At 43.2% G+C, this 16,015-nt stretch overlaps 1 protein-coding gene across 2 annotated transcripts in view; it reads left to right on the plus strand.

Moving 5' to 3' along the window:
* Positions 1 to 16,015, plus strand: part of adam22 (ADAM metallopeptidase domain 22) — a 62,805-nt gene that overhangs the window by 15,706 nt on the left and 31,084 nt on the right. For both annotated transcript variants that reach the window (XM_030071857.1, XM_030071858.1), the window contains exons 4-6: positions 1,668 to 1,734; positions 6,323 to 6,405; positions 10,812 to 10,875. In XM_030071857.1, the coding sequence (XP_029927717.1) occupies positions 1,668 to 1,734; positions 6,323 to 6,405; positions 10,812 to 10,875 (214 nt within the window). The remainder of the gene's footprint in view (positions 1 to 1,667; positions 1,735 to 6,322; positions 6,406 to 10,811; positions 10,876 to 16,015) is intronic.

Below are 16,015 nucleotides of genomic sequence, written 5' to 3' on the forward strand. Positions count from 1 at the left end.
AAAAAGCTGACAGAACAGGCAAATTTCACTGAATATCCTGAACTTTGAAATAAACCGGAGGAAAACTTGGCTGCCTCCGTAAAAGTGCTGCAACCTAAAAGTCAGGAAATATCTTACGCAATATATATCTATTTCAAACTACTATCTCTAAATTTAAAGATATGAGTGGTATCTGTACTGGGAAGAAATTTAGGAAAAGATTTGTTTGCTCATCGGTATATTCTATTTTGAATTTTAAACACAGACCGAATATATATAGAAAACTTTCTCAGTTATGTTGGGCAATTGCTATATATTGCCAATCATTACCGATCAAATGGGCACAGTTAATTTTATTTCCATTATTTTTGGTCCAATTTGCACTATTTATGTATAATCAGGGGTATGTTTTCATTGTTGCATTATTGATAAAAAAATAAATAAATAAATAAAATATTGCTATCACACCCACACCCAAACTTTCCCTGCGCCCCTAAACGGCATGAACCTGCTGAGAAGCCGTCCCACTCCCTCTGCTCTCCCTGATGATTGGATGCTGACAGGAGGCTGCACTTGATTGATGGCTCTCTTGGCCAGTGTGGTGAGCAGCCTGCTCAGCCACTGCACGCTTTCCTGGTTATAGATTTTTGTGTCACTTCCTATACTCTGACTGATAAACACTGAGGCGCTGCCGGCTCCGGGGCTCTTGCCGGTGCTTTCCACAGATCTGCTGTCTGGGATGTTAAAGCCTCTGACTGAGGAAAATAAATGTAAACCAAAAGCCAGTAATGCTGATGGTCGCGTGTGTTGTGAAGCTGGATTAGTTTGTGTTGCTTTGTCCTGTGCAGTTACTCTGTGCATGAATGTGTGTGTGTGTGTGTGTGTGTGTGTGTGTGTGTACAGAACTGCTGTGAGCTGACACTTGGTACGTATCCAAGCTTCAAGTTACTGTTGGCCCTGTCACTGAGCATATAAAGAGACCAGAGCACCTCAAAGCTCACTCCTACACTGCTTCTTGTTTGGTATTTTGTGTGTGTGTGTGTGTGTTTGTGTCGGTGACTGTACCTGACCATGTGTAGGTCACCTATTTATGAGATAAGAAGCTGAAACTTTGGTATTGCTTGCACAAACAGGCAGAAGAAGAAAGAAATCACCATTTCTGCACACACCATCTTTTTGTATGTGTGTGTGTGTGCAGCTCATACATCTCTGTCTCAGATGGGGCCCGCAGTGTGTATCTCCACCGGGATTCTTGGGTCCAGCTTTGCTGAGAAAGCACACCTAGACTGATTTAGCCTTATTTATGCCACTCGTTCTCTTTCTTGCTGTCTCAATTTATTTTATGCTTCCTTTTCATTTTGCCTGTGATACTTTTGTCTTTCTTATCAACCTTCACCTGTCCTTCATTTCTGTGATACCACACACACACACACACACACACACAGGAGACATTTGCTTGAAGGCTGGATTTGTATAATCGTGTTTGTGTGGGTTTGTGTGCTGGAAATAGCCTTGTCCCTCCACATTGGTCATAATTGGCTGGTCTGATGCTCTGAAGTTTCTGTGATGTCAAGATGGAAAACAGTCATCCTATAAAATACAATTACAGCTGTCTTACTGAGGGACGCTTAGAATGAAGATCAGCAATTTTCTAATATTTCCTCTTTCACTTTCTCTTCCTTTCCCAGTGATCTCCTGTCTTCAAAGTACGTGGAGAGGCATTTGTCTGAAAATGGGAAGGCTGTCACCACCAAAGTAAGTCTGCAACTCATCCGGCCAGACACTCTCTCACACTCAAGTATTTGCAATTACATAGAAAAATATGTATGTACGAACAAGTGTTGATTTATTGAAAAGCGTTGTGACTCTGTGTGACAGAGGGCAAGATAACCATAATGCTGCGCTGTGATGTAATTCCCATTAGCGTACTTTCACCCCGACTCTGAGTAAGAGCGGCTGAATCAGTGCTGCTGATGATGTGTCTACAGATTGGGAGTGTGTTGTATTTTGAAACGCTGCAGTATCTCCCAGACTCCGCAGGTCCCCCTCTCTCGTCTTAGACTTGAATTAATTAATCGATGTTTGGTTGGCCACGGAGAAGCGTACCTCGTGTAGCAAGGTCTTGGTTCTGCCGTCTGGATTTCAGGAGGATTCACAATAAGTGGAATCATAGCAGTGGCCTTAACCTTTCACCAAAATGAGATTAAGATTGCTGTGATAATCCACTGGAATCAGGACTTCCATTGCAGATCGTGCACTGAGGCAATGTAATCTGTCACATAAGTGGTGGGATTAAAAGGGCCAGGATTCACTCAGTTTAGCAGCAGATTAGCTGGATTTAGATATTATACAGAGGAGAATCCAGATTTTTATTTAATACTGTGTGGTTTGATCACGCAGAATTTCTTTGTTATGGGATACAAGCTAATTCTGTGAATCAGGTTGAAATACTGGATATAGATTCCACTGTACATCACTGCCTTCGTATATAAAGCACTTTGTCTTTTCATCTATGTCTCTTATAGTTTACTCAAATGTTGTGGTCCATCTGGGGCTTTTTAAAGTCTTCCTCTGTCTCTTTCCTACTTTGTTTCTTTCTCTGTTTATTTGTTTTGTGCTTCTTTTTTCACACTGAGAGATAAATAAATGGGGATGTTTGGATCCTATTTGTCCGTCGCTCTGGATTTATACTCCATATTTTGGGCAAAATGTCCTTTTTCCAACTTACCAAGACTTTGACAAGATGTTCAGTACCCTTTTCACCTCTGTGCGTCCACTGCTTCGGTTCCTATGTGCAGCATTTTGTGTTAGCTTAGCGTAAAGACTTGAATTCTATAGGAGTCATTAGCCTTGCTCTGTTTAAGTGAAGATGAACAGTCAAAATCTAGGCCTCTACTTACTTGGGAAAGAAAGCCTGGTTGAGTGACACATCATACACACACAAACGGGGACGAATGGGCAACACAAACACACACATTTTCTGCCTATCTCACAAAAAGTAAACTATTGCTTTATCTTTACCTTAATATTAGTTTACCTTTGTGTCATTTCCAGTATTTCATTCCCACGCTCATAAAACTTCTCTCAGAGGTCACGCTGTCCTTCTTTTTTACCGACTGACCCTGACCTTTTCTTTGTTCATTGTGTTGTTGTCCAGGCTGGTTTGGATGATTAATTACCCCTATATAGGCCTGAGGAGATCGCAGATTAGACCAATTTAGCAACACACATACACCCGCACACACGCACACGCGCGCTCACCCACTGGGTGCTGGGTTTTGGGTGTTTCTTGCTTTGATGAGAAGTGGAGCAGAAGGTTCAGGGCGACAGGGGGAGGAGAGACGCTGGAATAGTAGAGCACAGCACCACTTATAAATAGCTCTCTTCTTTCTCCCTCACCCACTCTGTCTCTTCATTTCATATACTCTCTACCTCCTTTTACCCGACCCCGCTCTGTCCGTCTCTCCTCCTCGCCGTTCTCATCCTGTTTTGCTGCTTAACTTCCACAGCTTCCTTTATCGCCCCCCATTCATTTTGCTTTCCTCTGTCTGTCAGTCCATCAACCATTTTTCTATGTTTCTACCGACTATTGCCAATAAAGGACAAATATTAAGTTTGCTTATGTTTTCTCTGCCAGTACTGGCCATCTTGGATGAAAAATTGAGAGAGAGAGAGTGAGAGAGAGAGCATTGGCAGATAAGAGATAAGCCGACTTAACACCAGTCCTTCATTGGCAGTAGTTTAACAATCTTCCTTGTAAGTGACAAAATCCAGTATATTTTTGGAGAAAGAAGAGAGAATGCCACATTAGCTGTTGGATAAATCTTTACTTCAAGAACAGAGACTGTGTAAGCCCACAAAAAAATTGAGAGTGGATAAATTGTTTGATTATTTGGTAATGGGATCTGTTAAGTGCTTTTGTAACTACTTTAATTTTTCTTTTTTACTGTTGTTATTAATGTGTATTTGCAATGTATATGTACTTTGTCAGAGAGGTACATTTGAATTTCATGTCAATGAGGCCCATTGAGAGAGAGGGAGAGGGAGAGGGAGGGAGAGGGAGAAGGAGAGGGAGAGGCAGGGTTAGTGTGTCGTGCTTTTAGCTCATGGAGTGTTTCCTCTGTCCTAATAATCAGATTCAGAAGTGATAGCTAAGTATGACATAATTGGAAGTGAGGGAGGGAGAAACGCATAGCGAGAGAGAAAGAGAAAGAGAGAGTGTGTGAGAGAGAGAGGTGAGACCCATACATTTGAAATGCAGAGAGCAAACCATGCACTTCATGCACTTGATGACTGATACAACTTCATTTCCATGATTCATTGACAAATTCATACAGACATGCAAATAGAATACCTTCACTCTCACACACGCACACACACGCACACACGCACACTCACAAAAACATTTACATACAATTTGATTTGACTTCCAATTTAAGGTCACAATTTGATTTAGTTCTCGATTTAAACATTTTTTCAGCACTGACAGCATGCCATTGTTAGACATTGTTAGACTTTGCCATTGATGTTAGTCTTGATTTGTGAAAATCAAGTGTGAAATAAACACCTTTTTTTGGATTGTACCACACTGACTCACCTTATCGATTTTTTATATTGCTTTTCTATTTACAATCAAAATTATGACACCCTTAACACATACACATACATATACTATACATGTATTCATACACATTTGTGTCACTGTAATCTTAAATCAACTCTAAACCCGGGACTCCTAAGCCTGACAAAGTCATAGCCTCTGAACATAGTTAGGACCGGCAAAATGCCCTCACGTTGGTGGATTGTACTCAAACTTTGGTTCTCATAAATAGCAACACAAGAGCAAACACACGCCTACACACCCTAACACAAACATGCAAGCTGGCCATGTATGACCCATAGGGCTTGGGGTTGCGAGAAGCCAGCAGAGTGCTGGGGCTAGAGGCGGACGTAGCAGTGCGTTGCTGCTTACTGCAGCAGGCCCAGGAGAGGCTGCAGAGCAGAAATTGATCCTCTGATAAAAGCTGCCTTTCCTCTGGGAGACCGGCTTCCTGCCTAATGGCTGTTAGGCTGCAAGAAATGGACCAGGAAGAGACGGCCTGCAGAGCACTTAGACACTTAGACATCATACACATCTATAGAAATAAATGAGTGTGTGTATGCTCTGCACTTGCAGAGAGAGGGAGGGATACACACTGCACACACATAAAAACAGATGGAGGGAGAGAGGGAGAGAGAGAGAGAGAGAAAGAGAGAGAGAGAGAGAGAGGTTGATGGTGAGGAGTGACAGAGATGGAAAAATAATTTTCTATGAGTGACAGATTCTGTGGCTGTGGAGATGTTGGGGGAGTCGGATGAGGTAGAGGAGTGGAGAGGCTTAGACTGGTTAACACACACACACACACACACACACACACACACACACACACGGCTGGATGTGACTGGGTTAAACTAACGGCCATTACATACCCCGTGCACGCTGAAAATTTGTAATACAACATATTTCAGGCAGAGTCACACCTGTGGTATAAGGGAGGCCTGTACACTGAATAATAATGATAATAATAATAAAAATAATAGTAAAAACAAGCCTTCTTCTTCCAGTCTCCCTGACACAGACACCAAACACCACACTGTTCAAATGGAAGTCAATGCAGGAATTGCCTCAGCACCCTGAATAAAATGTGTTGTCATGGAGACAGTTTGTTAAATAAGAAATTGTCTACCTTCGCACTCATCTTCAATATATTTTTCATTACATAATTCATTTTTGAGTGAGCTATAGTGCAGGTAGAGCAAAACAAAAAAAATATATACTTTTTTGAGTTTTGAGTGCAAGTGGTGAGGTTTTGCAGCAGTTTGAATTAGTTGATGGCACTATGTTTACTTTGACAGACTACCGAACACCGGTGACAACTGTTGAAAAACTGAAGAACTGCATTGGCTTCAGAGATTTAGCTGTTCATTTCGTCTTAGTCAGTCTTTACCACACACAACAGTGAAAATGACTGGAAATGATCTGGTAAAAGCACTAAATGGAAACTGCTAATAAAGAGCAACTACCAGTGAAGAAGAAGAAAATGTCATTTTATTTGTGTATTTGTATAAAAAAAAATGGCAGTGGTGGCAGAATTAATTTATACCGTCTTCTTTGCAAAACTCCTTCTTGACGGCATCAAGTAACTCTCTCATTCCGCCACGGGAGCCATTTTTATATCCCCAGAGAATATTCCACCCAGAGAGTGGAATATTTCACTTTGTTTGAGTGTATGGGACATTTTAAGTGGAGAGAGTGTGTATGATGTTAACATGTGTGTGTATGTGTGTGTGTGCTTTCTTTCAGGGAGGCGAGCACTGCTACTATCAGGGGAAGGTCCGGGATGTTCCTGACTCCTTTGTGGCTCTCTCAACCTGTCATGGATTGCAGTGAGTATCAATTCAGTGTGTGTGTGTGTGTGTGTGTGTGTGTGTGTGTGTGTGTGTGTGTGTGTGTGTTTGTTTCTCCAATAACATTGCTATCTCTGTGCGTCCCAGTCCTGGGCCCAACTCCTATTTAGCCATTAGGCCAGTATAATTAGTTTAAGCTAGCCCTCTCTCTCTATGTATTTATCTTTATACTGGGTCATCATTCACGCAGACAAGTGCTGCTCGGACCGCACAGCACAGACAGAAAGTCTCTTCTCTTCTCTTCTCTTTTCTCTTCTCTTCTCTTCTCTTCTCCTCTGTGATGCACAAACACACACACACACACCTCTCTGAAGTATTTTCCTGTGGGATGTTTCTGTTTCTCCTGTTGGTATTTTTAGAGTTTTGTGCTCTAAAGCAGTGCTCGCTCTCAGAGAGAGAGAGAGAGAGAGAGAGAGAGAGAGAGAGAGAGAGAGAGAGAGAGAGAGACGGGTCAGAAACAAGGCCTGCCGGGAGGAATTCATGTACATTGTATATGCATTCATGTGTGTTGTGGTTTTTGTGTATGGCTATGTGTGTGTGTGTGTGTGTGACTCAGAGAAGTTGGGGTCGAGGGGAAGAGGCTGATAGCTGAACAGGTGAATACATAGCTGTACGCTAAGAAAGGACCGTTAGGTAATGAAGTATTAATTTGTGTGTACAACATGTTATTTCTGTGCAAACGATATTTTAACAAGCAGTGCAGCGGAGATGTGGAGTTTGAGAGTTTGTTGCTGTTGCTTCAAATGCATAAAGTCTCAACATCTGCATATATAGCTCATATCTGCATACTGATGAAAGTAGATGATTACCTCTGATGATCCTGGTCTGTTATTTCTCATTAACAATAAAGGAAGTGTTGTCAGAAGAGCTCCTCCCAGCTTCTTACCATAACTTTATTGATGCATCTTATCCCTTACCAAATGCCTGGTACAACTAAATATATCTTTATTCAACAAAATATGAGGCTCATTAAAGCAAATAAATCAATGCAGTCAAGTAAATTCAACTAATTACGGCAAGCGGGTGAAATCAGTTTAACACGTACTGAATATGCTAAACCGAGCACGGGCTTTAAACAGCATTTGCATATTTTATCTTGTTACGGCAGTGTTAGTCAATTTGTTGATGCGAATTAGGGAATTGTGCACACAAATTAATGAACTGACGAGGACATGAACCAACCAAACCCAAATGAGATCCATATTGTGCACATGCAGCGTCTCGTGCGTTTGATGTAGTTAAATTACGGCCTCAAAGAAATTTTGTTCTCAGCTCCCGGGCTCCGCGGAAATGAGCGATGAACGAGTCTGATTTATGCCGTGCAGTATAAGAAGAAGAAGAAAATATAAAAAGACATGCAGTCACAGTGTCAAGTATTCAAATATCTTAATTTGCATGAACCATGAATTATGAGACCTATTTCTAAGTCCTGCTGTTTGGGTAGCACTGATATTAGTATCAGTATTAGCATTAGTGGTCGTGTCAGTGTTAGTATTAGAGAGGAGATAGAGACACACCCAGGATCTAGACTGCACACACTAATATACTAATGTGTGTGTGTGTGTGTTGAGGGTGGGGGTGGGAGGGGTGGGGGGGGGAGTTGAGTGCATAGTGGTGTCAGGGGTTACAGTTTTCAGGGAGAGTATTTCTCTGATGCTGAGTCAGCCCCTTTACCATAATATATACATCCTGTCTCCTCTTTCCTACTCTCTCTCTCTCTCTCTCTCTCTCTCTCTCTCTCTCACACACACACACACACACACACTCACACAATTGCAATATTAACTTAAGGCTGGATAGTGCTTTCAGGCACATCTATCACACTTGACACACACAGTTCAAAATTGATTTTCTGTTTTGAGTGTTGAAAGAAAGATTTAAAGCCGTCACTTTAGTTTTACGGGTTTAATTGAAAGTAAAACATTGATAATGATTAATGAATAAACTTTTTTTGGATTCATGTTTGGCTTATCTCTAATGGACTCATTAGTGAGAAGATCGGCCGGTGGACAGCTTTACATTTTGTAAAATAGTTGAGGAACTGTGACTTGTCGTGCAAGTTTCCCCTCTCTGTGTCAGAGAGTATAAAGTTAACGACGTGTAACAGTGATCGGACTCCAGATTTAAACCTGACATGACAAAACACAGTTGTTTCCTTTGTTATCTGAGGGTTTAATGTGGCAGCATCTTGCACTACACTGTTGTCCAGTTGTGCTGTGTCACCTGCATGTCTCTCGCTCTCTCTCTCTTTTTGTGTTTGGTGTAATGTGCTGTAAGTGGGATGTGGGGCAGAGACAAAGATTAATGTTGTTGAAGGTGAGCTGTGTGTGTTGAAGCCCAGCGAGGCCAGAGAGGAGGAGGAGGAGGGAGTATAGAGTCGGAAGAGAGAGAGTGGGATTGTGTGTACCTGAGGTCTTTAGCCTCACCTTCACAACTTGACCCGAACAATCTCTTAAAAGCCCTCAGATAAAGTTAATTAATGGCTGCCGGCCGAACATGTGCACCCATGCACACGCACACGCACACACACACACACACACACACACACACACACACACACACACACACACACTCACACTCAAATCACTTTTGAAAATGTTTTACTTAAATGTTCTTTCTTGTATTGAGTCAGTCCTTTGCTGTTATTTTCTGGTTCGGGAGCTGAAACTTGAAGAATAAGAATATGGAAGATTGTGAGGATGAGCTGTAAAATAACTGGCTGCCATCTGATGACGTCTGTCTTGTTTATCAGAGGAGAGTTACTAGGAAATCTCAGGATATTCCTCAGGACCCTCCACACCCTCTTTTTGAGATATCAGTAGTGGTCTGAAATTAAGTTTTCTGCTGATACGACATGCCGATAAGTGAAATTTATCCAAATTTGCCCCGGTTGTGGTTTTTGTCAGGAGAGCATCATGCAGGCCTGTTTCAGTAGGATGAATCTTACAGTTTGTTTGAAAGAAAATGTTCGATAAAAATAAATATGGCATAACTCAAGCTGAAGTTGTTTTCTTATTTTGCCCATTAGATGTGTGCATTTTGAAAACCATTGTAGTTTATGTCTGCATCTGCCAGTGGGCCATTGTGATAAGAGTAAGCATACTAATATGTTAATTACACTTGATGAGACTTGATGTTCTTTGCAATTAGGTGGAAAATTAAGTGAAAAAAAATGTGCATATGTATCTGTTTCGGCACTGACGATTTGCCAAAAGAGGTGGAAAATATCAGCAAAAAAAAAAAAAATCGAATAGTGTGCATCTCTAGTAGCAGGAATAGAAATAGTTGATCTTTTGTCCCAGAAGCTATTTGAAGTTTGAACTTGTACCCGGGCAGTATGCAGACTAGAACTGAATTGTTACCTTTGTGCCTGATTTGCACTCTTGTATTTCCTGGCAATATAGGACTGAAACTGTATGTCCTTTTGTGTTTTAGGGCTCAATCTTAATGTTTTTCTAACTGTTTACTGCAAAATGAATTGCCCCAGAGGGGATAATAAGGACTACTCTGCACTACTCTACTCTAACACACACACACACACACACACACACGCGCACCCCTGGCTTGTTTTCCAGGCCTGACCAAAAGACCTTCACCCAGCTGCTAAATGAGAAATTGATCTCTGACTTCTTAAAATGATTGCCGGTTGTAATGATACACCACCTGCGGTCATCCCACAGAGAGCAGGGGGGGACGCCCATTTTAGCTTTTCCGTAATCTGTGTGCACGTGTGTGTCTGCATGGGTGCTTTTGTCCCTTTTCTCTAAGGGCTTGTGTATGTTTCTAAGTGTTGAATGAGTTGTGAGTTTGTAATTGAATACCGAAGGGGTGTGCGCTTGAATTCGTTTGATTTCAATTAATGTCGGATGGGATTATCTGTGCTAACATGTATTGCCAAACGCTCTCTTTTCAAAGCGGTCTGAGCTGAAACCTTGTTAGTGAACCAGCGGTGCCCGATCATTTCCAAATTGCTATTGTTCCAGACATATAATCCTTAGGTGACCTTTACGTTGTGCTGTGTGGGGGAATTCTCTGAGATGATTGGATGACCTTTTGTCTCACATTAACCTCTGCCCTTCCAGTACAGCGGCACATTCAGGCATATGTCAAAGACTGTGGGCAGGGCCGCAGAGCATTTGGTCCAAAACCAAATCGTGCAGAAATGTATTACTGTTACTTTTATGAGAAATGCTCATTGCCCGTTATTGTTTTATGGTTGGCTTTTTTTTTTTTTTTACATTATTGGCTAAAAGGCTAACCTCTCACACTGAGTTGAATCCGGATGCATTAATGCATTTAGTGATGAGTAAAACAGCAGCAACAGATACCGATATCTGCTGTCCCACCCTCTGACTCTCTCCTCTCCCCACCTCTCTCTCTTTCAGTGGGATGTTTTTTGATGGGAATCACACCTACATGATTGAACCCGGAGGACAAGGCAACAGCGACGTAAGTACTGCTGCAGAAAAAAAGGGATTGCACGTTTACAGAGGCTGGTGATTCTTCTCTCTTAGTTTATCAGTACACTTCCTTCACATTTTTGGAACCAGTTGCTCCTCGGTAGGAATCTCCCAGTTTTCATTGCCAATACAGAGTAGAAAACTTTAAGTGTTAATTGATTTAGAGTCCGTTACTTCGACTGAAATATGTTGGCTTAGAGCTAGGGCTGACCTGAATGCTTTGAAGTTTTTAGGCTTTGAAGCTTTGATCGTTGTCTGGGTAGTCGGCGGGAAAATCAGTACTTGAATACTTTTTTTAATAGCAGACGCTGTGCGTTTTATTTTGACGGAAACATATCCGCCACAGCGCGGCTGTAGTGCACCCGCACGTGCCTCACAAAATCTGGATGCAGAGCCCATTCTCAGGATAGCGGTGTGCCTCTGGAATGCAGATCCGGCCAAATCAGAACCACCGGGACATGTGTGGCTCTCAGACAGGAGACACTTGCGGCTCCATGATATCAGTCTGCGTGCCAGCGTGTGTCATTTGACAGGAATGCAGACCCCCTTGATGGTTGCTATGAACTACCGTTGTCTCCTTGCCTCCTTGTCTGTTCTGGGAAAAAGAAGAAAGGGGTAAGTCCACTAAGAGGTCCAGATAATTTATGCGGGACTGCTGGAGACTCCTGCTCCAGAAACCTCACTGACCATCCTTTGTGTATTACGCTGGGCTTTTGGTATCAAATATTAGTCTTGGAAAAATCTTTGATATGATATTCCATCCATGAGTATCAGTGTCGGTGCGTCCCTACTCCTCAGCCCTGTTGAATCATCTGTGCTCAGGATATTCTGCTAATTGCGATGCTCTGCTGCAACACTGTGTGCATGGCTGATTAGTGAGAATAGCAGGCCTGGTATTAGAGGATACTCATGCAGGTCATGTACTGTCCTGAGAGGACCTCCTGGCAAATCCGCATCAGTTACAGATCACACACCAGTTGTTACCACTTTTCCTAATGAGTCCTGAGCCAGGAGCACAGGACTCAGGACAGGGAGATTTGCTGCGTTACAGAGCCTGGAGAGAGAGAGAGAGAGAGAAAGAGAGAGAGAGAGAGAGAGAGAGAGGGCCGAGCAAGACTACAGCCAATTAGATGATAACAATTACAGGCATTACGTTGGGAACGAAAGGACAGATCAGAGATGGTCTGAAGACGCTTTGAGCGAGGGAGCGAGGGAACGAGAGAGCGAGAGAGCATGGCACCGATCCTCTGTGTGTGCGTGTGCGTGCATGTGTGTGTGTGTGTGTGTGTGTGTGTGTGTGTATGTGTGTGTGTTGGGAGACTGCTTTTGCGCTCTAATTAAAATGTCCAGAAGAAGTGTGTGTCTGGGTGGTGGTAATCAGTGAGGGACGAAAGGAGGGAAGATAAGAGAGGTCAGGGACTTGTATTTGTGAGTGTGTGTGTGCAAATGTGTGTAAGTGCACTCATGGGCTTGGTGGAGGCCTGGCACAGTGAGCTACTTAGGATTCATATCTGTATGACAGTTTTTACTGCCCGTAACTGTGGAAAGAGGGAACGGGAGAGGAAGAAGTGGACAGGAGTGGACGGAGATGTAGAAAAAAGAGGCGCAGGAGCAGCGGTCAGACTTACACTTCAAAAAGCTTCGCCTCCAGTTCACTCCCCTTCAAAACCTCATGAGGGATGAAAATATATTCACTTATATATTCGTAATACTATTTATATACCCATTTATTATTTTTATGCTATTTATTTACACATGCAGAAAATTACTCAAGGGATATGTTAGGGATTTCACATAACATATGCGCTTTCAGCTGGTAGAAGTGCTACTGGGTGTTGTTGACCTCTGTGAGAAAATCTAAGATAGAAGAGGCAAGAATCCTGGCTGTCTCAACTGTATATTGGCTAATAAAAAATAATCAACAGAGGAAAGAAGCCGCAAAACGGATTGTTTAAACGTAGGATGAAAGTCCCACCTCATCCAGTCTGGGTCCATTTTTTCTCCATCAAGTGAAGAACATTTGCTAAAAATAGGTCTAACTGCCCCATAAGAGGGAATCAGGTACAGAGAGAGGTGGTGGGAAGCACAAAAGAAAAGAAAAAAAAATATGCACAGCAGTGAGAGCTACACATCTTGGCTTATACTGATAGATTCCCATCCAAATCACATATTTACATTGTTAGTAAATCAGATAGAAATCGATCATTTAGCTTGCCAAGGTATTAGCCTTGTCATCTGTCTCTGATGTAATCAAACTGCAAAATGAAGAGAAATAATTGGTTTGTAGGCATATAAGCAGACATAAAGAAAGGCTGGTGGTTTTGCGCAAGCAGCAATAAAATAAAAAGCGAGGAAGCTAATGAAAAGTGCCAGAGAATCGTGAGTGGGAGAGATGGAGAGAATAAGATGAAGGCCAGAGACAGAATGAGCAACAGCAATGCTTCGGCCCTCTGGGTTTCTATCACATCTGTCATGGCGCTCGCCTCCCTTCCAATCGTCTTTGACTCACGCCCTTTCTCGCTTTCCTTCTCCTCTGCCTCTGTCAGTCTGCTCCACTGTTTTCTGGAGGGACTGAATTATTCAAGCAAGAGCGAAAGACTGTGAAGAGTCCACTCCGAGATCTCTCAGAATATCACTGCAGCACTCCTCTTCAGAGATGTCTCCATCATCTCTTGCTTTCTCTCTCTCTCTCTCTCACACACACACACACACACACACAGACTGCAGATACACAGGAGACACTCATCAAAACACACCCTCACATGCAGACTCACATCTCACTTGCATTCAGAGCCCAAATTTGCTTGCAGTGGGTGTTGGATGCAATTATTTTTTGGGCAGCTGTTTGGTTAGAAGAGATCTAAGCGTGCTTGCATACTTTAATGACAGATTCCCTCCCTGTTGGATTGTGTGCACCAAGTGTTTTTTTTTTTAGGCAAACAGTTGGCTCGCGGTTTCGTTGGCAGTATTGGTTTTGGGCTGTTTGGTGGGTGGGGGAACGCTGGCTACGTGACAAGGCCTGGGACAGTGCTGCCCTCGAGCCCAGTGGTAGCTGTCAGTTTGTCAGTACTGAGCCGTGGATGTCTGCCCCCCTTGGGCAATAGTCCACTCTGACTGTATGTCTCTCTCTCTCTTTCTCTTTCTCTCTTTCTCTCTGTCTCTTTCTCTCTCTTTCTTTCTCTCTCTCTCTCTGACTGCCTGCTTGGTCTGCGCCTCATCCTCAGAAGTTTGTCAAACAGACACACAGATGTTTGCTGAAAAGCCTAAGTGCTCTCTATGCCCTGCATGACAGCTAACACACCAACACACACACACACACACACACACACACACACGCACATAGAGAGAGAGCCACATTCAAGACTCACCCACAGTGCTAGGTTTTGGGTGCTTCTTGCTTTGACACCTACCCACACACACATAAACACATACAGTAGCACAGTGTTCATGAACACAGACAGAAAATGGTGTGTTCTAAGTGTTTTTCTTTTTTTTTTTTTTTTTTTTTTAGGGAAACTCTCTCTTTTCGAAAAGGTTATGTCTGCTGTATTTGTGCAGTGACGCTTTCCCGAGGCTGTTTTTGCAGACAAATATGGCACGTGTCATTCTCTGTCAATTAGTAAAGGCTCAGAAGACAGAGCCTTTCCACTTTGACGCTCCAGTAATTCTGGCTTGATCACCTACTTGAATGTGACAGTAAATAACACGGAAAGATGGGGTGTGTGGTGAGACAGAGAGAATGTGAGAGAGAGAAAGCGAGAAACAGAGAGAGAGAGAGGTGGCATGACTCCTATCTGCCATATGGTAAACCCATCTGCCCTTCTTCCGCCAAGGAAGAAAAAGTTAGGCAGGACATTACCCAAGTGTGTTCAAAGCAAGCTGCCACAGTCACCCAATGCAGGTGAATCACATGTGGTATTAAAATGAATCAGCGATGCACCATGTCTTATAAATAAGCTTGTATATAAGATCTACTGATTAGGTTACAGTACGTCAAATGCTTCCTTTTACTTCACACACTAAAAATGCATCGTTCATCAGTGCTACATAGCTGATAATTCTTGCACTTGTGTGTGTGTGCGTGTGTATGTGCGTGCACACACACATGCATCTCTGAGTGATAATGTGTGATGCCAGTTTGCATAAGCAGAAAACACCATATGCTTAGCTCTCACGTTTTCACACACTTTCCCCGGCCCCACCTGCACCTCGGGGCCCCTGTGGCTACATCTCCACAGCTCTCCCAGCTTCCTCCTACTTCGCCATTTGCTCTCCGTCTCCCAGGCGAGGGCTGACTGAGACGCAGCCTCGGAAAATGAAGCGTTCCCGAGCATCGCTCTTTTGATGTTTATACCTGGTGTTCTTCCTGCATCCTGCGTGGGCGTCTGACCTGCAGAGCCCAGACTAGCCTGAGATGAGGAGATGCTGGGAGGATAAAAGCGGTGGGGGTGGAGGCTGCATATTGAGGCGGCTGGTGGGTGTATGTTGGTGATTATTGGAATAGGGCGAGTGGTGGTGGTGGTGGGGAGGGTCGCACTAGGTGCCAAGGGGAGGGTTTTTGATTCAAGGCCAAGTTAGGAATGGAGCAGAGTGTGGGTTAAAGTGGATGGGATAAGAGAGGGGGCTCCCGTGTGGCCTTAAGCCAACTCCATGTTACTAAACTAGGAGCAGTTCATTCACACACACAGAGAGAGAGAGAGCGAATGAAAGGAGCCGTACCCCTCCCTATTTTACATTCATGAGCCAGCAGTCTGCGTCTGAGGTACCATCTCCCCTGGCAACACAGGCCCCGCCCCCCTTCTTTTGTACCAAGACATCTGAGAGCCATCTGTGTTTAGACCCCTAATCCCCATCACTACGCACATCCTGCTGAGTGTATAGTCTATAAGCTGCATGTGCATATGTATGTGTGTGTGTGTGTGTGTGTGTGTGTGTGTGTGTTGTGTGTGTGTTTCTAAGTGCATGGGATGAGATGGATGAACTGGCGAACAAAGAAGATGCTGGTCAAAGCAACACAGGATTACAATAGTTAATTCAACATGCAGTGCCTGCTCAGATATTCATGATGGATGCTATGTGTTTATGTTACAAATAATAAACCAGCAGCTACGTTGTTCCGCTCTTTAATT

The sequence above is a fragment of the Myripristis murdjan genome, chromosome 16, assembly GCF_902150065.1.
Source record: "Myripristis murdjan chromosome 16, fMyrMur1.1, whole genome shotgun sequence".
Lineage (NCBI taxonomy): Eukaryota > Metazoa > Chordata > Actinopteri > Holocentriformes > Holocentridae > Myripristis > Myripristis murdjan.